Consider the following 24,381-nt stretch of genomic DNA (forward strand, 5'->3'; position numbering starts at 1 on the left):
AACTGCATATGAGGATATTAGATTAGATATTATTTAAGAATGCGTTTCTTTTAAATATGAGCGCTATGGTATTTTTCATGTGTTAATTCGTAGAGACGTTAAATCAAAAATCCACTTAGGCTAACTGCTGTTTACAACAAGATAATAAGAAGGAACGTTTATGACTGGATTTGTTCAAGACTTTAACAAGCTGGGGGAAAGGAAAATAAGCATTTCGTGCTAAAAATATGCAATTATTTCTTTTACTCAAGCTAGGTGGTCGATAAAACTAACACATTTAGTTTTTTACTCAAAAAAGCCTCTGTTACAATGTTACAACAGAAAGGATAAAGAACTATGTGTTGCTGCATTTCATAGAAGATGTATGTGCAACAACAGAATGTGCATTATCAATACAGCGCAGTAATTGAAAATGAATTTGCCTCTGGTTTTATTAGATACGGGGTATTTGTAAGGGAAATCAACAGTTTTATCTCCAATAAGTGGGCATCAATTTCCATTTATTTTGAAGGTCTTAACCGGAAGCGTGTCTCTGTTAATCCTGGTTTTTGTGGGAGGATCTTGTTCTCCTGCCCCGTTTCTCAAGCTCCCTCTCTGTAAAATTAGCAAATACCGCAGTAAGAAGTGTTTGTGGGAGCGTGTGTGTTAGTGTGTGTGTCACGAGCAAGAGGTAGAGAAAAACAAGCGTGGATAGCAATTTATAGAATCTACTCATCTGGCTGGCGAAAGGTAAATAATCGTCATTATTCTCTGTAGTTTAAACACATATTCTTATTATATTCAGTATTCTCAACATAAGTAGTTTCATTCTAACCCATATAAAAAAGAAGGAGGAGAAGGCGGTGGCTTGTGTTTGCCTTTTCCCTATTTATACTTGTCGAATCGGTGTTGTTTGTGTTGTCATGGTGTAAGCGGGGGCTGTGCGGCTGTAGTTTGTCTGGGTGTGTTTCGGTATAACTGTTGATACACAGTTAGTAGTTTGAAAGTCCAGATCCTGTTGGAATGTACAGTGTGTCCAACTGCTGCGACCTCATTCAACAGTCCGCATGATCTGCGCTTACATGTGCCATCTCGGAGCGTCTGATTCTTTCAGGACTTATCGCTTGACCTGCCACTGTGGAATTTACTCTTTTCAAAATTAATAAAACATTTGGAGGCTGAAACTGGAAAACATGCGTTAATTAGGACACATTTTGGTGAACTTGATGCGATGCAGTTATGCGCCAGTATTTAGACATTCATGCAAAGCTGTTTTCATATAAAACTCAATTTAAGGTGTGAATTGATCACTTTATCGGGCACTCCTGTACAATCCAACGCATCCCCCATATATTGTGCTTAATCCAGGCTTTGTGAGGCTCATAGTGTTCCCCCTCTGTTCATCCAGCCTGTGAAGCTCTATATCTATCTATTTATCTATCTATCTATCTATCTATCTATCTATCTATCTATCTATCTATCTATCTATCTATCTATCTATCTATCTATTTAATATAAGGGGTAAAGTACAAGTCTATTAATGCATACTGGATACTAAAACTATTTTGAATTATACCAGCACATCACACACACATTCACATTTGCACCAGTAATGAACTAAGAGGGCCAGAAAAATGCAGTGAAGCAGTGGAGCCCTCTCAGCCAGCCTGTCAGCCCTGTTTGGCTGCTTATGCCATGAGTTATTGAACAAACATGAGTCATGAGACGCTTGTTTGCTCACACCAATGCATTGCATCCTTTGCCTGCATCTCAACCAAAGAGGCTGACCAGAGTTTGGCTGGGGGGTCAAAGCAGGGTCTTGACCTTAGTTGTGTGCTGTTCCACATAAGAGTATCTGTGAAGTGTCGGCCTCTGTGGTCCATTCATTCATAAATGGGCAGCATGGTGTTAGATGGTTTTCTGATGTCATTGTATCAGAAACACAGACCTGTTGTCTAGCAACAGTTTTTCATGACATTCATTTTCGATTTCCCCAAATTCTCACACTGGAAAATCTGAAACCAATACATTTGTCAGTTTTACCAGTTTGATGACGACAATCTTGACTTGAAAGGCAATTAATTAGATCTAATAACCTCTATCTGAATTAAATTTGAATTTCTATGATACATTAAAATAGCTGTATACTGTAGTTTAGTCATGTCGAGGTGCCATATCTGCTTGTATTGTTTGCTTCGTCTGGGTGTAACAGGAAATATGATCATTTCAGTGGGTGTTCTGTCAAATCCATGGTTGGGTGAAAGTAAGGAGCTCGTGCATTTGTAACACACACCTAAAGAATGTGAGAGGCTGGCTTCATCTGCTCTGTGTGTGCTCTCGCTGTTGTATCAGGGCTCCCCCCTCACAAGTATATCAGTTTTATGTCTCTTGCATGCCAGTGTTACATCAGCCGTAGCACACAGCTTATACACCCGTGCTCAGGACAAACGTCCTAAACACACAACATACTTGATTTGAAACATCCTGAAGCTTTTGGAAGATTAGTTTGTAGTCCACCAAAATGTCTGATCCGCCACGTCTGATCCTCCTGCTGTCTGTCGTTCCTATCGGTTAAGTTCTGGTTGAGGCTTTATGCGGGTGTAGACAGCCGGTGTCACAGGTTGTCTGCTCTGTCTCAGCCACAGCCTCGGCCAGCTCATGAACTTTAGCCCATTTCTCAGACATACTCACAGAGGTTAAATACATTTTTTCAAATTATATTTTATTTCTCTTGTACAAAGCAGCACCCTGTTTACTATGTGAGATCATCACTGCGGACATGGCGTGGAGATAAAAGCCTAAGCCATGTCCTGTACCTTGAGAGATCAAAGCTAGGATTGTAATCTCTGGGTAAATGTTATATCTGTACTTCTATTGCCCTTTTGCATACTTCATCACACAACTAATACAAAGGAAATAACATTTTGATAGCTGTATCATTTCACCTGAACCTCTGTTGGGTCTAAAAATATCGAAACCATGAGGTGCAGCCCGAAGCGAAACACTCACAATCACAAGAAGCGATCGCCATGGAAGCAAAAGGCTTTTACTTTGTATCCTTTTCTTGTCTCTCTCTGTCGTTGATATGAAACCTGTATAGATTAGGAAGACTGCACACCGGCTCTTCCCCCCTCAGGCAGGGTCACACTCCAATCTGTACTCTGCTTAGCTTGTTGCATAACTCCTCTTGGCCCCTAAGCCACAGGAGACCTCTTGACAGCTAGAGTGAGGTGGTGTGTTCATTAACCAGGGCATTGCTCAAATAGTTGTAGGAAGCAATGGTCCTTTGCTTTCTTATGCATTTTAATCGCTCTGTCTGCGCCGTGTCATGTTGTTTTTGGATCACTGGATATCCCGAAGTTCATGTCGTCTCTCCAGTGTGAGAACATTATTGGAGTCAGGCAGTGATGAAGTCTAATTAATTGCTTAGCAACTTGTCCATAGAAGCATACAAACTGCTGCTAACACTCTTGCAGTATCCATTTCTACCACATCACAGTCTGCTGGTGCAGCCAAGGGGGTGAAATATGCAGAATGATTATGGCTGTCGAGCTGTGGTTCACCCGTAATCCACAAGTGGTTTGAATGTGAATCTATGAGTAAGCAGGCGGGAACAAAGAATAAGACAAAAGACATTATTTCTTTCCTTGCATCTGAATGGTCGTGAAGAAGCATGAGTCAACATTGGTTGATTGATAAGTTCTGAGCCTAGCATAGAACAACCTCAGACCTTGTGCAGTATTTCTCAGCATAGTTTTCTTCTGACTCAACACACTTCTACCAACACTTTGCCTTCGTCAACTCGGCCAAACACAGGCACAACTGAAGCCTTATAGATGTTTGAGAAGAAGTGAGAGTCTGAAGGGGCCATGTCAAGAGAGCAGAGCCGATGCTGGACCTCCTGCTGTCTCACTGTTGTATTTGGTCCTCAGTCAACAACGTTCAACACAATTGAATACTTTATGAATACACTCTATCTGCGAGTTCTCTGCGGTTAGATTTCGGTTCCGTTTTATTGAGTAACAGCAACGTGAGCTAACAAATTTTTATGCAAAGGTGGCAGAGTGATGTCAGACTGTTGTGACGCTGTCATGCAGTAGTGTGGAGCCAAAGGTCAGACAGCTGATACCTGAGGCCGATAAGCAGTGACCATTGACATGCTGTGACTGATCAGGATGAGATCAGGGTTTTACAGTATATGAACAAGGATAACTTTTGCCGGTTAACTACCTATCAACTATCATTCTTATTATTACAATAAACACAGTATATTGCCTTGGCGGATGTGAAACCACTTGGTGTTTTCTTTGACTCTGAACTTTGTTTTGATGCTCAACAGAAGAGAGCGGTTCAGTCTGCCTGCTTCACCTGGGAAACATTTCTAAAATAAGATCCTTTTTATCTCCTCACGATCTCAACAGAGTTATTAACACCATTGTCTGTTCTCGCTTAGGTTACTGCAACGCCCTGTACTCCTGTCTGAGCCGTAGCTCACTATAATGCCTGCAGGTGTTACAGAATGCGGCCACTTGACTTATTACTGGTACTGGCACATCTTTATGGTCTTAGCTGCACTTCACTGGCTGCCAGTTACATTTAGAACTGATTTTAAGATTTTATTCTTAACTTATAAAGCTCCTCGTGATCTGGCACCCAGCTACATCACTGAACTCCGTCATGGCTCTACTGGCTGTGCCTAAGTCTAGGATGGTGACCAAGGGTGACTGGGCCATTGCCAATTTAGCCTCCAGACTTTGGAACAGCCTGCTTGAGGACGTTAGGTTAGACAGCTCAGTAACCAGGTTTACGTCTCTGTATTGGTTATTGATCAACTACATACACAACACATCCTGCAGCAATACAGGACTTCATCCTTCAGTCTCAAGATTGTTATTAAAAGACTTCCAATATTATTAGTCATTTATAATGCAATGAAAAGAGAGGAACTGTGTGTCTGTGTGTGTTGGATCATCTTTGGCAGCCCTCTCCCTGTCCCGGCTCTGCCGAGGCCTGTCCAAACAGATCTGCAGCCAAAAGCTCCTCCCAGGCTTCACAGAACAGGAAGTGGATTGTTTTGTTTCACAGGGTGAGCCTCAAGGCCTCGGTGCTCCTGTCTCCCACTTGTTTGGCTCTGAAGCTGTTATCTCGCTCGGCCAATCTCTGGTCCGCTTTGCGGTCTTGGAAAGCAAAGGCTACTGTGCAGTTTCAGCATCATGGCCAACTCGTCGATTTTATATTCAGCTATCTCAAAGGTTTCAAGGGATTGTCCTACTTGTTTGAATAGGTGCATGAAAAATGAACAACATAACAAGAGTGACTCATCTGCAATGCTGCAACATCTAAAAGCATGTCTTTGTATAATCTATGGAGAAACACTGTACACAGAACCAGAAGGAAAGGATCAGATCTGTGACTATTATTTCCATAAAAGGAAGAAAAAAACTGCCAAACACGAAAACACACCAAAAATTTCCAGTGAGAGTGCTGGATGTGCCAAGTCTAGATATCCATGGAAACGAGGCTGGGCAATAATTGGTTCTATTGGATAGGGACACTTTTTTTCTGGCACACTTTTGATACAAACGTGTCATACAATATAATGCTTATACCTGTATATGGTTAGGATCTAAACATTAATTATACAGTATTTTTCTGTCATTTTTTTGTCTTTCTATCAATAATTTTATTATCTATACTCATTGCATTTCATTGCGGTCAGATCCATTCTATCTTTATCTTCTATTTAATCATACTAATCTTGTTTATAGCTAAATGCCACACATGGAACACAGATTGACTGTACATTGGCTCATAATGTTTGTTATGTTAATGCCAGAAATACATAGAAAAATGTGGTAATAGAGTTCCAGTTATGCCGTATGTACATTCATATTAGGTTGATAAGTTATTACTATGCAAATGTTCATGTTCATGTTCCTATAAATGTCAAAATAGATCCTTATGGTTGAGATATTTTTGCACATATTCATCACCCTTATTTGAAGAGACAGTTAGACACAAGCCAGCTATAGAAGGTTTGGAGAGATTAATCACACTTATTGCAAATGATCTAAACTAAAATAAGTTAAGTGTTTAACGTTGCTCAGATTCCAGGCAGTGATTAAAAGAGGGCGTGAGGGGGCGATGCAACTCAAAGTTTGCCTGCGGCACCATAAGATGAATTTCTCCAGATAAGCGTGTACCCGTGTGAAGAGGATTGCTGTCAAGACTGTCTGGTGGAAAGTGGATGAGGTGAGGAGCCAAATGACTATATGCACAGCTGCTCCCAAGCAGCAGGGCTCCACCGCTCATCCATCAGCTGCACGGCAAAGTCATCCCCCACACAGCCAGCACCAGCACCAGCACCAGCTCAACCGCAGAGACACTCTGTCTAGTCCAGTTCATTGTGTGTATTGTATTTTGTACTCAGAATACAAGCAAAGTCCCAAACAAACAAATATTTGTCCACTTATTAAACATTATTTGGGAGTGTTTACTAGGATGATGTCAAATCTACAGCGTGCACACTTAGTGTTTAGTCTTGCCCAAGTTGCATCTTGATTTTAAGTCCGTAAAGTGTCATTTATCCTCTGCGAGTTATTCACAGGTCCAGGTAGTCCAGGTGGCTACTTGGATCACACAGGAGTCGGGGAGGGTGGGGTTCTTTGGAGTCGTTAGTATATACATGATGTGCCCGCATGATGTAATGTACGGCCTGACCAAAGGTGTGAAGGCCCCCCTGGGATAAATGCCACTTTACCGCCCACTTTACAGGCTGACTGGACAGCCTGTGTACCTCTTAGTTCATTTCATGCTGGGATGATCATTTTCCAAAATGATGTCATGGTGTGTGACTGAAGCTGGGTTTTGTTTTGTCTGCTTTATCGAGGACTTCACAGTTGCGTATCTGATTTCCTGGACGCCTCTTTTTTTTTCCACATACATTGCAGAGGAAAACAAGCAGGGTGGAGCAGCAGAACGGGCTGATAGCACGTCCCTCCAAGTCCCAGCTTGTCTCAACACACATCTTTGCAATCTTCCCTCACTGCTTTCTTCCTGTCCTCCTCCTTTCTCTGTGTAGTTTAGCAGTTCAGATTTGTCTTTGGGGATTCAAGGTCTGCCACTGCAGCTGTCTCCTCTTGACTGCAGCTTGCAGATCAGAGACGTGTGCGTTCTAGTTCTGTATGATGTGTCGCAGTGTTGTCAGAGATGTCAGAATGGACGCTTTGCAGGGGCTTGATCGGAAAAAAGCCCCTGAGTTTCTGTATAACATCAGGTTGGTGACTCATGTTGGGTTCCTGTTGTCTCCAGAGTGTCGCTATGAAATACACACGTACACGCCAACCTCCCTAACAGGACAAATGTGTTTTGCTTTCTGTGTTCATGGTGATCCTTTTTTCTCTCTGAGTTGGTCTCTTTTGTCCCAACAGAGATGGCAGCCATTCGGAAGAAGTTGGTCATTGTGGGGGATGGAGCATGTGGGAAAACGTGTCTTCTCATCGTTTTCAGTAAAGACCAGTTCCCTGAAGTCTACGTGCCTACAGTGTTCGAGAATTACATCGCTGATATCGAAGTTGATGGAAAACAGGTTTGTGTACAAACATACTAGATGTGATGTGTTTGTCTGTAATCACTCAAATTGAAACACTCTCAGCTTTAAACCGACATTGTTCTGAAAATAACAACATGAACAGCCACAAACTAAACTGAAGTCCCAAGTTAAATGAGCCTCAAACTGCAACTGACCACTACTACAGTTTTTAAACACATCCACTTCTTTGAAACACTGGCCTACTGTTAGTGTGTACTGTGTAATTCCTCTGTGTGTGTGTGTGTGTGTGTGTGTGTGTGTGTGTGTGTGTGTGTGTGTGTGTGTGTGTGTGTGTGTGTGTGTGTGTGTGTGTGTGTGTGTGAGTGAGTGAGTCATGGGGAGTTGGTCATAGCAGTAGATGACTTGTTCTGTCAAAGGGCTTTGTTCTCTTTCGCTGACCACCACCACAGGAGCACCGTTGGCAAAACAGGAAATGACTCTACTTCCCTGCTTCCTGTTCAGACAGGGAACAGGGATGTCTCCTGGCAATCCCCATCCCCTTAGGATCCTTCTTCTGCCTGATAAAACGTCTCTCATTTCCTGTTCTGGTCGCACTTAAGGGGGGGAGGCAATGAGTTCTGGACAGGAAATTCAGACTCGGGTTATCCACGGTGGACATTGGTCTGGACAGGAAAGATCTCCACTAAGATAAGAGCACTGACTCCATCATTTAGTCCCCTTTTTTCAAACCTCCGGAGGACGGTTGCTCCAATTAGCCCATTATACAAGCAGCTGGATTAGATTTGTGTTCTCAGCCCCTAAATTTGGAAGCATTCTCTCCCCCCTTGAGGGAAGAAAACATTTTCTTACTCTCACCTTCAGCGGCTTGGGCAGATTCTATAAATAGACTTTTTTTCCCCCTAACTCTTTTCCTCCCTTAAGTCTGCAACATAGAGCGAGTCCAATGGGAACATAACTGCTCTCAACAGTGTAGAGCCACCTCCCACCCTTTCCCTCTGTGGATCTCTATTTCGGGACGGCTGACTGACGCTCGAACTTTACGGGCCTACCAGGATCTGTTGTGATTCATACCAAGTGAAGTACACCATACAGTGAAGTTTGGAAAAAGTTTTATTCCCAAACAGAGAGTGAATCACAGTGTTGAAATGACGTATGTATGTCTGTCTGTTAATGCTCCTATATGGATAGATGGTATCTGGTTTGATGCTCTCTCATCTACGTATTTACCTAATTGAATTGATTAGTGTGCTGATGGGTGGGTGCTGGTCCCTGAGTTCATTTTCCAGATCATTGATAACGTAAAAGTACAGCAGTCTGGTCAGAGTTGCTATGTAACAAGTGTAAGGAGGCAATTATGTGTATGTATGTAATTATGTGTGTACAACATTTCACAATACAAACCCTGTGTGGTATCATGAGTAAAACACGATACGCATTTAGCAGTCCAAGAAGTCTAGAGGTCCTGTTATTCTGAGGGAAGATGGAAGATGGGAACACAGGCTCATTCATATGTTACCAATTATATTTCCCCGCTGCTCATATGCTTGAAATATGTACATTATGTATGGAGGTTTCTTTCCTATTCTCACTATGCTTATTATTATTGTTATTCATTCTTAAGGACTTTTTCCTTTCACTCTGTCCCAGGTGGAGTTGGCACTGTGGGACACTGCAGGCCAGGAGGACTATGACAGGCTGAGGCCCCTCTCTTACCCGGACACAGACGTCATCCTCATGTGCTTCTCTATCGACAGTCCGGACAGCTTAGGTAAGGCACTGGTGGCTATTTTAAATCATTTGATTTGTTGTATAGTTCTCAATAAGCCAGGTTGGTAGTATGCTGCTTTTATGGATGAAATGTAATTGGCAGGCGAGCTTGTCCATTAATCTAATCTTCATAGAATACAAATAGCTGATATCAAGTATGCACGCTGTTTGAATAGCTTAATGAACGTGATGGGAAGTAGGATGAGTGCAGCTTAAAGCACCTTTGCCTCCAGCAGTCTGCAGAGCTATCCATCATCTGCACTGCACCTGCCCGTCTTTAGCCCCTCTCCAGAATTTTACCTTCTTCTCTCTCCCGGGACAGAAAATATTTCAGAGAAGTGGACGCCTGAGGTGAAACACTTCTGTCCAAATGTTCCCATCATCCTGGTGGGGAACAAGAAGGACCTGAGGAATGACGAGCACACGCGGAGAGAGCTGGCCAAGATGAAGCAGGTACAAGCCTCAGTCAATGGCACTGGAATGTATTTTTGGGTAATCAGATACAAATATGCAAAGAGGCAGCAACGGTCACAAATATCCAGCTTCCACTACCACTGGCCTGGTTACACTCCTTAATGAACACAGTAGCTAACACAATTACACAAATTGTAATTCATTTTTGCAATTACGTTTGTCGTTTGTCAGATTTGGCACGCTGTCAAAGTGAATCCTATGAAAGGGTTCAGAGGAGGTTGTGCTTTTGTTGGCCAACATGGAGGTTTGCACTCATTTACACTTTAGTAGACTTAAAATATACTAGTTATGTCTCGTACCTCAACTTTCAAAATCCTGTTTGAGGTATTAGTTTATATAATTTATGTTTTAGAAGAAAAGCACTTGACTCTAGTTGTCAGCCTTTATCATCCACTATCTCCTTTATTGAGTGTTTTGTTTCACTTTTTTGAAACAGTAACAGTACAGACAGGGCGGTCACTGGTCTTTCATGCTGGTCATGCTGGTTTGCCGTGTCACACAATGGCACACAGGCCACTGTCGGCCCGTCTCTGTCTGTCTCCAGGTCCGGCTGGCCATTATAAAAGCAACACTGTGACAAAGCTCTCTAACTATCAGACTCCACTGTCAGCTTTTCCTTTCTTAACGGATCAGGAACTGTATGACAAAGAGCGAAACCAGGTCATCAGTTCAAGTGTTTGGGATTTGCATGGTATAAACTGACATTGTGGCGTAACGTAAGTGACAGTGTGTGATATTGTAGCTCTGAGATTCAATCTGCAAATTAGATTTATCACCTTCACCTCAGTAACAGAGGAATATTAAATCAAATTCTAATGATGGGCTATTAGGTTTCATGACAATACTTAATCAAACTATGCAGTGTCCCGATATTGGTTTGATTGTGTTACGTGTTCATGTGCAGGAGCCGGTGAAGCCAGAGGAGGGCAGAGAGATGGCAACCCGCATCAGTGCTTTCGGATACTTGGAGTGCTCTGCCAAGACCAAGGAGGGTGTGAGGGAGGTGTTTGAGTTGGCCACCAGAGCGGCGCTGCAGGTGCGCAAGCGCAAGAAGACCGGCTGCCTGCTGCTGTGAGTTGCCGAGGCGACTGGCCTGTCCAGACACTAAAGAAATCATCTGACCAATAGGAGAAAAAAAGCTGAAATGGACTGACTTTTACCAAATGGCATCTTTGTACTGTATCTCACATTTCATGGTAAGAGGCAGGCAGATGAATCAAAAGCAGTTCTGAAACGTACCTACATGAGGTATCGGACTTTGTCTATATTACAACCCGGGTTAGATGTTTAAAGTTTCTTGTTGATTTGCATATGTTCTTAAATCTGTCTTTACATATAGAACGTTTCCTTTGTTTTTCTTTGCTATGTAAGGAGACAGCGATAGATGCACATATTTGTATGCAATATGTTCTCCACATGCATTCTTTCCTGGCTTGTATACACTTTGTAAGTAAGATTTAGTCCAAACAGTCCAGAATCTCCTGTTGATATCACTTCTAATCGTCATAGTAGCAGCACTGAGAGGAAGACATCTTACGGCCATAAGAGCTAGTGCCTTTTTTATTTTTGTACGTCATGTACTTATGTTTGTCCGATGCTGAGGGCCTCTCCTATGTACTGTAGCTCATTTTACAGTGTCATTGTGAAACCTGAGTGTAGCCATAACTAAGGCTTTCAGTGCTGTTGGTGTCTCATCACCCACAACAAATGCTTGTGTCATTTTTGTCTGCAACCAACATCAGCATGTTCCCGTGACCTTTCCAGTGTTCCGTCCAGAATGAGCGATCCTCCCATTCTGTGTGCAATATTTGATTTAACTGTGCAGTGGGCCCAGATGAGTTTATGAAAATTGGTCAAGCGAGACACAAGCTGGTATGACTCAACTATGCACAATGGCTGTTCGGACCAACGGGGAGAGGACAAAGCCCCGACAAGTCGCATAGAGGCTGTGGCCTGGTGAACCCTCCTTTGTGTGATAATTTTTGAGTGAGTGAGGTCAGCTCATCACCTCCTACAATGAGTACGCAAGCCAACTCACCACACCCGCTTTTGGAATTGGTTTGTTGAACTGGTTAACCTGGTCGTGGAAATCTCAGTTTGTTAGGACTGATGGCGTGCAGATGCAGATGACTCCAGTTAGGCAACATTCTTGACATGCTTCCTCTGAGGCATGTTTCAGCCCAGTTGTGTGTCCCCCCCCTAGTGCCTTCACTTTTCTGGCAACCTGTGTGCCTTTCGTGTTCTCTCCCAGACTAGATCGACACGGTGATTTATATGGTCAACATTGACCTTTCTGACATGTTTCACAAAGTTCAATATTCCATGTATTCCTCAGTGTATTGCGAAATAGGCTCAGTGAAGCAAGAGCTGTCATTAGTTTCCTAAATATTTAAAGTTTATTCAGGAACAGTCACATCTTTGTCATCTTGACAGATGTGGTTGTTGCGCTGTTGTACATACAGTACAGTTTAATCATGAATGATGGGAAAACTCCAAGATGTAAAAAGCTGCATGTTTTATAAACAACTGGGGAAACATTTGGCTGCAGCAATTAGATTCCTCTTTGAAGCTTTGGAGTTACGCATCAGGCTAATTCCAGACCTTTAGCCATTTAGATTTATGCTCAAAAGGAAATTAGGCAGCTTTTTGGAGACATTATTAGTTCTGGCGCGAACATATTTGACATTTTATGTATCGTTTCAAAGGTTGTAGGTTCATGAAGATGCTAACCTCGATTGCATCAGAGCAGCTTTTGGTGATATAAAACCCTCTCCGCTGGTCCACGTCCTTGCTCACATGTTCTCTCAAAATGGTGAACCTGACCTGAAACTGGCTCGAAGTAGAACTCCTGAAAGGCCTATCGACTTGTCACAGGCACAGCTTACTCACAGCATTCCTTTATCTCTATAACGTGTCCGTGTGTGTACATGTTCCTTGTTTGCACCTCACGGTCATTACAAAGGATGTATGTCTTAATATATGGAAGCACAGCTGTAATGTCACATGCAACCGCTTTGTTTTCCATTATAACAGCTAAGGTAGCAAATCTGCTGGCAGTCTTTAGAGGGGTTTGGTTCTACTGTATCCAATGCAACATTATTCACTCTTCTAGCCACAAATATGCTTTAACTGCGTAATCCAGTAGAGAACTAGTATTTAAACACGATTTTAGTTATGTGACACAGTTTGGAATGTTTTTATAGGAAGGGGGCATTGATTGAAATCAAACAAACGAGCAGGGGATTACTACCGTCACGTCAAACCTTTAGACAACAGAAGCTAGGCTTTAAATCGGGACTGTGTGGACAACAAGCACACAAACAAGGTGAGAGTCAACGGGTTCAGATCCTTATCAACGACCATCTGTTCCTTGTTTCAGTTGTGTCATGATATTAAAGGGCCTCACCAAGGAGAGGAGTTCACACTGATCTTGTTCTTAGTGTTGAACATCACTAAGAACATGTACTAGACTGCTGTTATGTATCTTCATATCATGTTGTGCTCAATCAAAAACTGTCCTTATGCCACTGCATGCACGAGTAAATCATGGGTCATTACAGGAAAGTTCACACAAACTTAGGGAAAAAGCTTCTGCTCACTGTTGTGTCACTCTTCTTTCTTTGGAAGTATTTGAAATTATAAAGCATCCAGATTTATATAAACGCTCATTGTTATAATGCTTTGTAAAAAAAAAAAAAAAAGGAAGTGTTGTAGTGCAAGTTTGATTTGAAGTGAACATGAACATTGTTAATAAAATATTTTTGGGACAAGAACAATGTCTATGGAACTGGTCAATTCTTTCACAATATGCTATTAAGTATGGATTACTATATGTATATGACAAAAACTAGTGATCAGTGGGAAAGTTTACGCAACACACACACACCCAAACAGTCGAGAGTTTATTTCTTACATTTTCAACTCTGATTGGAAAGTAAAAGGAGTAAAAACTGATATATTGATTTGTAAAGTACTAAATTAGAAAGACACCTGGTCATTAATTCCTGAGAAATGTCACCTGGTCATCATTTTCAGACCCAACACATTCAATGCACGATTACTGTGCTTGGCAATAGTTGTTGTAATTAAAAAGAGAAAACAGTTTTCACTAATTAAAAAGTGTGAAAACTACTTGAAAAGTTCATGGAAAGAATATCTATCTTCTAAAGTGAAGCACACAGGACAGTGAAAAAGTGAATGAAAACTCCTGTAAACTGTATCAAGTCTGTATCAAGGGTCGCGATGCCTTAATGTTCATTTTTCCATTCTGGGCCCACATGCTGCTGGAGAGCACTCTCCTCTGTCTCCGGACCTACAACCAATGCAGAAAGACACAAGTTTAGTTTCTCATACACAAGTGTTTACTCTAAAGGCTGAGGACACGTCTCATAACTTTAGCTAAGCGGCTGAATATACTGCGAAGGAAGGTTTGCCAACAGCTGAGACACGGCTGCTGGCAGCTCCAAACACACTCTGTACGGGTTCATTTTTCTTATTCTGTTATCATGTGAAGAAATGTAAGTGCATGTTATAGCAATCAGCTGCTTATGTCTCATTTCCTCCGACAAGAAACATGATCTTTCATAGAGGACCTCATCAAGAAAACAAAGTGGATTTCAGCGCCCCCTCCCTGCAGACACCCTCTTGATGCGAGCGTCGAGTGTGACGGCATTCTCCCAGGACATTTCAGCTGAAAGGGCGGTGCTCGTACAAGTTTCCATCCCTTACCCTCTGCTCAGAACAGTTTGAGAACCCCAAGTAAACTCAATAAGCCACAACCTCTGCTTGGTAGTACAACCCTGTGGTCTGGATTTAGCCAAAAACATTCAACAGTATCAGTCCAGTCGTTTATCTCTACTAACTTTCTTCCTCCACGGTGATTTTCAGGGACACAATTCTTGACACAAGTTCGTCTTCGCCTTCTACATCTGCAAAGTCAAAGCCTTTGTAGGCATTCTCCGTCACACAGTAGCTGATGAACCTGCAAATTGAAAAAAGAAAATGAAAACAACAAGCCTTACAATAACAAAATAACATAAATGGCAGACATCATGGTTTGATTTGTAATAGTTAACATTTATATTACATTTGGAAAATAAGGATGTTTACGGTCATATTTTACTCAAATGGCAACTTTGTCTTCTTCATACATTTTAAAAACGACATGCTCGACCAAATACTACATTACTATGGTAACATGTATCAACAGCAGAGATTGGCGTGGTTCCCGTTTTGATTATCCTACAATTATAGCTAATGTAATTATAAATCTTCAAGTAGTGCAATAGATTTTTCGATTGTTTGTTTATAATCTTGTAAGTGGTGACTTATAAATAAATAACGTGCTCTGGTTAGCAGCGATGTGTGTGAACGAGTGTTTATGTAGTTAGAATCCAGCAGAGTCGTGGCCTGACTCTAAATATCACTCTGTACTCTGCTTTGTCTTACTTCTCCCAGGTGGGATCCTTGTTGAGAATTACAGGGTTTCCCACTACAATCAGCAGGGACTTGGCTCTGGTCATGGCTACGTTGAATCTCTGCAGATTGGACACAGAAGAAGAGAAAATAATATGAGTGGAAAGAAAGATGTTTTTGTATTAAAGATGAAGATAAGGTTGTTAAAGCTGGTTGTTCTGATAAAGTGGGGAGAGAGAAGGACAACAGACCTTTTCATTTGACAGGAAGCCAATGTTGAAGTCTCGATCCATTTTGACATAGCTGGTGCTACTGCGGACTGTAGAAACCATGATGATCTTCCTCTCTTGTCCCTGAAACTCCTCCACAGAACCCACCTGATGCACACAGGACTTACTTATAGTTACCTTCAGTCATTTCAGGATGTGTCTGATAGGAAATGTGAGCTACATCGCCATAAAATGAAATTACACTTGAAAACGAACACAGTCAGAAGGAAATCAATCACAGTTCCATCTGAATAGATCATTTTGAGAGATGGATTCATGTCTACAGCATTACAAACCTTGAGGTCAGTGAGATCCATTCCCTGATTCCGTGCTGAGACAGACTTTAAGGCTTTTCTGATTTTCTCTACCTGTTAGAGAAGCAAAGCATAAATACGGTGATGAGTCTATCCTTAAAATAAAATAAAATAAAATAAATACATGTGACGCAAGCTCACTTGTTTCCTGTAGGGGGCAATGATGCCGATATCTTTGGCAAGGAGTTTGGGAATCCCCTTCTTTCCTTGAGTTTCCATCAGCTTGGTGATGTAGTCAACCAGAACTTCAATCTCAGAGACATTGAAGAAGGACGGACTGTTGGCTTCTCTCTCATCTTTCCCCATCACACCATGGAAGATTACTGGGAAGCCCTGGAGCATTGGTGAGAGGGAGGAGTGGTCAGTTCTTCACGTTAGATGTGTTTTTGACCAACCAATTCTGCATGATTCATTAAATCACTCTTATTGTGGATCATTAACCTGTTGTTGTCATTTCACATGCACATTAAAGCTTCAATTGTACTGTGATTAAGAAATAAATTAAGTATCACAACTCAGAATAATGGACCAAATAATAAAAATGTTAAACAATAATAATAGTAATACTAATATTTGATCATTATTATTGCACCTTTCTCGGGAGATGTTCCCAGTTGCAATAAATCTCACGTTGCCCCTGTTCTGCAAACACCTCCAGTTCATTCTCGTAAAAGAGCTCATTGGGGACTTTCAGAATGGCAGCATGAGACCTGGGTATAAAGTGCAAAAATGACAGCTGAAGACCTTAAACCAAAGCATTCCGATCAAGCTACAACTGATTATCAAAGAAGAGAAACCCTATTCACCTGTAATTCCGCAGCAGTTTGGTGACAAAGCGTGTGTCAAAGTGTCCGGAGTCTCCATCTTTCTGATATAAAGCGTTAGTTGTCATGAGCCGCTCCAGCAGAGAAAGTCCTGGAGATGATTGTAATGGAATTCAGATTAGATCATTCAATACCCACGCTTAGAATGCATGCAAGACACATTTCCTTGTTAGCGAGCTCAATAAACACAAACACTAATGAAACACTTCAAGACACAGTGATACAAATCCTATGTCTCACCGAGTCCATGCTTCAGGGCAAGAGGTGATCGTAGGATGGGTCCCAGCTGCTTTGGATCTCCTGCCAGCACCAGCTGACTCGTCTTTGGACAGAGGAGGCCTGTGAAAACAAGTCAAACACATTTTCCCAGGTTGGATTGATCAATAACAGAATGCAACAAATTAATCAAAGGTTTCAGTTACTGGATCTGCGGTGCTGAAATCAGCCTTCAAAAAATATGAACATTTTAATTACAGTCACCAAAACAAAAGAACATCATTTGTAAGGATAGTCGAGGCTTTGAGTTGAATTATAGTGCCCCCATCAGGAAAAGCTGTGTAATGTTTTTAACACCACTAAACAGGTACAATACTGTCTCATCTTGAAAGTTTTGATAAAAGTGGAGCTCAGGACACTGAAACATTTAGTTGTGACATTCTAACGTAAATATATTCCAGTTGCTATCATTCTTATCATCCTTATGTGCACTGGATTATAATAACAACATACATTGTCCATTTAATGTAATCAAACTCAAGCTGGTGGTTCAAAATCAGACTGATGAATGAACAGATATAAGGATCCCCCATTGAGCTAAAAGCATTTGAATCCGTTTATTAGTCCTGAATGAAATATTCAATGCTTACCTGCAATAGCAATGACACACTCTGGCTCCACTGCCTGGCCCCCTTCATCCACAAACACATGGGTAAAATGGCCGGCTGGGATTCCTCCACTCACAAGCCTAAAAACACACAGCAGCACAGTAACAAACCTGGCTCCTGATGTATAGTTTGACAGATTTTGCTAAAATACGCGTCCAATATCCATCTCTCACCTGCCAGCTGTAACCATAGTTGTTACTATGATTGTGTACGTCATCAGAGTCTCTTTTTCAGGAAACACAAAGGCCCCTTGATTATCATCCCAGTTACAGAATTTCTAAAAGAGACATGACAGATATCACAGAAAACATTCTTAACCGTTCAGCCTAAAGGTTGAGTAACACTGAACACATTTTCAGTTCTCCAATAAAACATTGCGTCTTTGATTATGAGGGTAGTGAATTATGTTTTACGTGTAGTTAAGTATCCCAATTTTGCATCGACAACATTTGAGGTTCAAAAGAGAGTCAGTTAGGATGATTTACGAGACCCCCACCAGTCCGACTTCAAGGTGGGCCACTCGACCGAGACGGCCCTCCTGGCAGTGACCGAGTCACTCCAAACTGCTAGAGCGAACTCTCTCTCCTCTGTCCTGATTCTCCTGGACCTGTCTGCAGCATTCGACACGGTGAACCACCAGATCCTTCTCTCTACCCTGGAGGGAATGGGTGTCTCTGGCTCTGCGCTCTCCATGTTCGCGTCCTACCTGACAGGTCGCTCCTACCAGGTAACACTGAGAGGTTCTGTTTCGAAGCCACGTAGGCTCACCACTGGGGTTCCGCAAGGTTCGGTCTTGAGCCCTCTTCTTTTCTCTCTCTACACAACATCTCTTGGTTCTGTTATCCACTCCCATAACTTCTCCTACCACTGCTATGCTGATGACACCCAGCTGATTCTGTCATTTCCTCCTTCTGAAACCCAAGTGGAGACGCGCATCGCTGCTTGCCTGGCAGACATCTCGGGGTTGATGTCGAGGCACCACCTGAAGCTCAACCTGGACAAGACTGAGATGGTGTTTCTCCCGGGGAAGGGCTGCCCGCACCTAGACCTGGCCATCACCATAGATGACTCCGTGGTGACGTCTACTAGGACTGCGAGGAATCTGGGTGTGACCCTGGACGACCAACTGTCGTTCTCGGTAAACATCGCTTCGGCGACGCGTTCCTGCAGATTCCTCCTCTACAACATCCGGAGGATCCGTCCCTTCCTCACCAACAAGGCAGCGCAGGTGCTGATCCAGGCTCTTGTCATCTCCCGCCTGGACTACTGCAACTCCATCCTTGCTGGCGCCCTGGCTTCCGCCATCAGACCTCTGGAGCTCGTCCAGAAAGCTGCTGTTCGTCTGGTGTTCAACCTCCCCAAGTTCTCCCGCACAACTTGCCTTCTCTGTTCTCTACACTGGCTCCCTGTAGCTGCTCGCATCCAGTTTAAAACTCTGGTGCTAGCCTACAGGGCAGTGAAAGGAACAGCTCCTTCATACCTCCAGGCTATGGTCAAGCCCTACACCCCTGGCCGACCACTTCGCTCTGCTGCCTCCAGGCGGCTGGCTACCCCAGCACTCAGCGGCCCCTGCTTGCGATCGACGCGGTCACGGCTTTTCACTGTTCTGGCACCACAGTGGTGGAATGAGCTCCCGAATGATGTCAGGACAGTGGAGTCACTGCCCATCTTTCGCCGCAGGCTGAAAACCCATCTCTTCAGGAAACACTACCCGGATCATCCCTCTTAGGACATCACCTATTCTGTCCTAGCTCTTCTGATGCTCTTGTTTTCTTGTCATTTCTAATTTGTCCTTTTTTCTCATTCATCATAGTACCTAACTTCTACTCTAGCTCTAGTTATGCTCTTAGCTGTTGGTTTTGGAAGGAAATGCGCTTACGATTTCTTGTGACCTGAAGTTCTTTTATCTACCTTTGTTGAACGCACTTATTGTAAGTCGCTTTGGATAAAAGCGTCTTCTAAATGACCGTAATGTAATGTAATGTAAATATCTTACTGCACTTTACTTTAGCTTAGCCCCACGGCATTATGGGTACTACATACAGTATGTACAGTATGGATATAGTTGACTGGACCCCAGGGTAGCAGAGGCTCTAGTGTCTTAGCGGTTGGCCAGGTCATCCTGTGTACGTATACCGTATACAAAGGGCAGCTGATGCTCACCAGTAAGTTAGTGGGAACAGTCTTTGGGTCCCGGCTGCTGGCGTACAAGCGGTAAATGTTGTGAGCATCCACATGCGGCATCAGTCTCTCACACAGCAGGTCACTTGCACTGTTTGAGGGGGCACAGGCCAGGATGTGGGCCGATGGGTCTGTCTTGTAGATCTGATAATGGAAAACAAAATTTAATATTTGCTTTATATTGCCTAAATTGGTGACAAGTCCATTATTTGTGTTTACAACTTTCATGACCTGTTGCATAGCTTCAACCAGAGTGACGGTTTTTCCAGTTCCAGGAGGCCCAAACACAAGATGGGGAGCAGGTTTAGATGATCCCTCTACAATACGCTGGACTGCAGCGAGTTGTTGTGGGTTGCTTTCTAGGTTGCGGTTGAAGATCCTGAGGAGAAAGGTGAAAGGTTTTTTTTTCACCCTAAATATGAAAACTGTGAAAGTCCATTTTAGATACAGAACTAGATCACAGATGTGGTTGATTACATTGGTGAGTGTGGTAGTAACACACCTGAGTTCAAGCACAGGGACGCTGGCCACTGCAGCAGCAGACGGAAACAGCACATCTCCAAGCTGATGTTTGACTGCAAAGTTAACTGCCCGATGCTGCAGCTTCATGGGGAAGCGGTTGATGGTAAACTCCACATTAAACCTCATATTACTGATAAAACTCTCCAGCAACCTGAAGCAGGGAGACAAATCGAGAGGTTATTTATTCACTGCTAAAAGTGTTGGCATCTTCACAAAACACACAATATTCTCAGAAATAAATTGAAATTGACAAATGAAATCGGCATCCACCATTCTGTGTTCCATATTTAATAGAACTGACACTTTTCCTTTGACTTGCCTTTTCAATTCAACATTTCATCTTGAAATTATTGGACAAAATAGTTGGGCCCCTCCACCTAATAGATTGTAGCATGTCCTTCTGAGGGAATCAATGCAATCAAACCCTTTCTGTAGATCTGAATGAGGCGTCTACACTTATCAGAGCTCCCAGGGTCATCCTGCTGGAGGAGCCCTGACCTTCAATTCCAGACACAGCAAAGCAACCGGATAACATCACCGTGCCTCCTCCACATTTCGCAGTAGGGATGGTGTTCTTTTCTTTGATAGCTTCTTTCTGCCTCTGTGAACACAGAAGTCATGGGACTCACCAAACACCTCCTCTCCCCCAAGAAGCATTGTGGATTGTCAACATGCATTTTAGCAAACTGCAATCAGGCTTTTTTGTGATTCTCTTTGAAAGGTTGGACTTCCTGCGACCAGACACTGTTGGGCCTTGATCTTGGAAGTCAGCTTGTATCTGATTTGAAGATTTCCTTGCTTCTTTTGTCATCATTCAAACTATCCCTCGGTTAAATCTGGGCTCAATTTTCCTCTTTTGGCCATGTGTGCGGAGGTTGGCTATTGTCCCATGGCCCGTAAACCTCCAGATATTAGTAACCATGGTCACAAAAACACCAAGCTGCTTTGAGAAACTCTTGTAGCCGTTGCTCATGTTTGGCAATTATTATCTTCCTTTTCTTATACAACCCTTCTCTTTGCTTTCTTTGTTTAGTGTGGTGCGCATAACGCAACGTGTCAGTCCTATTTAATATGCAATAAAAACAGTGGATGCCAAACAATTTAGTCAGTTTCATCTTATTTTACAAAATACTGTGTTGTTATGCTACCACAGCACTTTGAGAGCATCTCGCACCTCTTTGAGAAGCCCAGCTTTACACGATCCAGCTCCACTCTGTAAACGTATCCTGTGTACACAGTAATCGGCGGCATAGTGTCGGAACTTTTGGACGCTCTCAGGCAATCTCCTCGAAGTACAGACGGACGATTCTCAGCGACACCAGGGACCTGATGGAGAACAAGCTAGTTGGTCAACTTTGTGCTGTTGATTTTTGATTATTTCTCTAAATCAAAGATCACTTGTGTCGATCAACACAGTGTCACAGGCTAAAAATGAAATCTTATAATAGGTGAGAGCTGTTCAGGGGTTGATTGATAAGTTCTCAGCCTTTTAGGTATAGAAGTTAATTATCTGATATTTAGCTAAAAGATTATAATCTTCTCTTCAATTGGCCAATGGTTCTCTCAGTGGACGATCTCACTGATGTCTGAAAGTTTGAGAAATACCAAAAGCTTTGTGTGTTTTACACGCTGGACAAAGGTCATGAGTTTTTGTTGCTGCAAATAATTGTGGTATTGTGAAACACAGATGATCACACCATTACTGTTGACAGCGTTGGAGGATTATTCTGAAAAAGTAATAACTGCAACACAGTTTTGTTTTTATGTTTGGCTAAGACATGATCAATCAACCCTTACAGGTGGGACAGTGCGTTTAAATAAGTTTCATACTGTAAGTGTGAGCAGTTTTCTGTTGCTGCTGTCTGGAGTCATGGTTTGGTCACGGAGGTCGTACTTCCTGATGTCCACCTCCATCTGTATCTCTTCCAGGTGTAGCAGGTGGTGAAATCGCTCAGCATAGTTTTTCATTTCTAAGGGACACATGAGGAGACCCCTGGACAAAAACACAGACACAATACCAAGAGAGATGAGATTCCCACACACATACAAAATGAAAAGTATATGAATTGCAGAAAATAAGTTAATTCTAGTACTTTACGGATGGAAGTAACTGTCTGGCAGCAGCAGTGAGCTGTTCAGAGTCCTCCATGTTTTGTTTAGCCAGTTCCTTTAGCTCATTAGAATACCTGCAGTCTTCTAGAGGTACTGTCAACTTAAGACGTTGAACAACAGAGCTGCACAGAGAATATTCAAACATGGTCATCGGCATGAATATGAATAATTTCAATAACATAACGGACAATGAATTGATCTAGCTTACTTCTCAGGTCTGACTCCTTCATCTAACACAGTCAGAATGGGCTTGTTAATGGGCATCCGAAGCGGCTTGTAAGGGGCCACGGGCTTCAGCTCCATAGCCATTGGAGACATGGCTACAGCTTCCATCTCCCTAACAATGCAGAAGGGTTTGGATTCCTGACCATCTGGACAGAACTCAAAGTAAATTGTGGCAGGGAAATAGCCATAGTGGTTCAGCCTGTAGTGAACCTCAACTTCATAGGTTTCGTCTTTGGAAGAAAAGGGAGGACAGGAACATTAATTACTTCCTTGTGCAAGTGTATTATTATGTAGGAACTTAAAGAGAAGGGAAGTTTGCTCACCAGGGCAAAGGTAGAGCGGAGAGGCCCTTGTCACTCTCCTTTTGTCTTCCAGGGTGAAACAGCGGATCTTGTGCAAAGCAGTGTAGTACGTAAAGTGAACAGAGTTTGTCCCAATATTTTCAATATGGAACCTAAGGATGAATAAATCCTTCAGATGATCCACAGTGAACTGGACTTTGTCACCACTTGCCACAGGGTCTGAAGTGATCGCAATGCCGCCCTTGTCAGCTGTCAACTCTTCCCTGTGAAACAGACACGATAAACCTACAAAACCAATACCTTTTAAAACTGCTCTCATTCATTCACTCCGGATGAACTCACCTGTTCACCTTTAACTTGCGGAGGAGTTCGGTGGCCAGCTTTTTTTGGGGGGTTAAGACAGCGGTTGGAGCCACAGAGGAGGATGCAGACCCATCAGCCATTTGGGGTCCGGAGGTGAGTACCTCGGGAGCCCGGGGGCCCCTCCACTGATCACAAAACACTCGAACCTACACAGGGAGAAAAGTATAGACTGTGACTTATGTGTTTCCTAGCTTTGAGTAGTAAAAACAGCACCGGAGAAAGTACAGATTGGTCCTACCTGTGGTCTGGCATGAATGTAGACTTTGTCCTGGCGTATGTAGGCTTTGTTGTATCTTCGAAGGGCATATAAAATACTGGAAAAACTCGGGTCTTTAATTCCTGCTCTGCAACAACAACATCAAACAGAGCGGTATATCATTCACTACCCGATCTCAACTGTATATCACCCACACACGTGTTTTTGTTGCTTACCTGCCCTTAAATTCAGAGTAATAGATGCCCCGGAGTTCCTGTTTATCGTTGATAGATGCTCTGTCGCCCAGGAATTCAACGAAGTCCAGGCCGGATTCAAGCAGCACTCTAAGCGACGGCATCTTGGCGAGCTATGGGCTTCTCATATGCACTGAAATGAGGAAGTTTGACTCTCGGACCTGCATAAGTTTCGTTTTCCTTAACTTTAATGGCCGTCTTATGTGTTTTGCGTAACTCTGCGCCTGATTTGAACGGAGCCAAAATAATAAAGCGAACGTTGACATCTCCTGACCAGGGGCGTTTTTTTAAGTTGGAAATATCAGGCAGATGGTTTACAGATCTGACACTGCGCGCATCGTCGCGCGAAACGCCGTCAAGTAGGACGCTAACCAACAGCCCGAGCCAGGGAGTGTCTGCGAAGGTTTTGCACTAAATGAAACCGAAAACACAAGGGACTTTGAATTCAACCCGTTTAGACGAACAACTCCACAACAGCAACAACAGCGTGGAATCTCCGGTTAACTGCGAATTAATGTTTATCTACAAAACGTATCCCTCCTTCCCTCACGAGTTGACTCTTCTTTGGTAATGCTCCATGTTGATGCTCCCTGCGCAGGATTCACTACATTTGACAGTGTAAACGCCACACAATACCTTGAATGAAAACAGCTGTCTCCTACAGGCCAATTAACTACCCACAATGTACAATATAGTTGTTACACATGTAGTGTACTTGAAATTATTCAATTCTAACTCACTTGTCATA

The 24,381-nt window shown here is 42.8% G+C and overlaps 2 protein-coding genes across 2 annotated transcripts; one reads left to right on the forward strand and one right to left on the reverse strand.

Moving 5' to 3' along the window:
• Window positions 1–580: 580 nt before the first annotated feature.
• Window positions 581–13,900, forward strand: LOC142991181 (rho-related GTP-binding protein RhoA-D-like). The gene is made up of 5 exons (XM_076141213.1): window positions 581–729; window positions 7,410–7,567; window positions 9,179–9,299; window positions 9,621–9,751; window positions 10,677–13,900. The coding sequence occupies exons 2-5, from the start codon at window positions 7,412–7,414 to the stop codon at window positions 10,845–10,847; spliced, it is 579 nt and encodes a 192-aa protein (XP_075997328.1). The 5' UTR covers window positions 581–729; window positions 7,410–7,411; the 3' UTR covers window positions 10,848–13,900.
• On the reverse strand, window positions 13,662–23,990 carry mov10a (Mov10 RNA helicase a). The gene is made up of 22 exons (XM_076141212.1): window positions 23,616–23,990; window positions 23,422–23,527; window positions 23,163–23,329; window positions 22,842–23,083; window positions 22,502–22,748; window positions 22,275–22,415; window positions 22,012–22,174; window positions 21,356–21,507; window positions 20,162–20,332; window positions 19,891–20,038; window positions 19,642–19,803; window positions 17,652–17,755; window positions 17,461–17,558; window positions 16,835–16,933; window positions 16,577–16,685; window positions 16,363–16,480; window positions 15,912–16,103; window positions 15,753–15,824; window positions 15,439–15,564; window positions 15,221–15,309; window positions 14,635–14,753; window positions 13,662–14,084 (listed from the first exon to the last, which is right to left on the reverse strand). The coding sequence occupies exons 1-22, from the start codon at window positions 23,735–23,737 to the stop codon at window positions 14,020–14,022; spliced, it is 3,012 nt and encodes a 1,003-aa protein (XP_075997327.1). The 5' UTR covers window positions 23,738–23,990; the 3' UTR covers window positions 13,662–14,019.
• Window positions 23,991–24,381: the final 391 nt, after the last annotated feature.

This window comes from Genypterus blacodes, unplaced genomic scaffold, assembly GCF_046128005.1.
Source record: "Genypterus blacodes isolate CSIRO-AG114 ecotype Tasmania unplaced genomic scaffold, CSIRO-AGI_Gbla_v1 ptg000017l_1, whole genome shotgun sequence".
NCBI classification, from domain to species: Eukaryota; Metazoa; Chordata; class Actinopteri; order Ophidiiformes; family Ophidiidae; genus Genypterus; species Genypterus blacodes.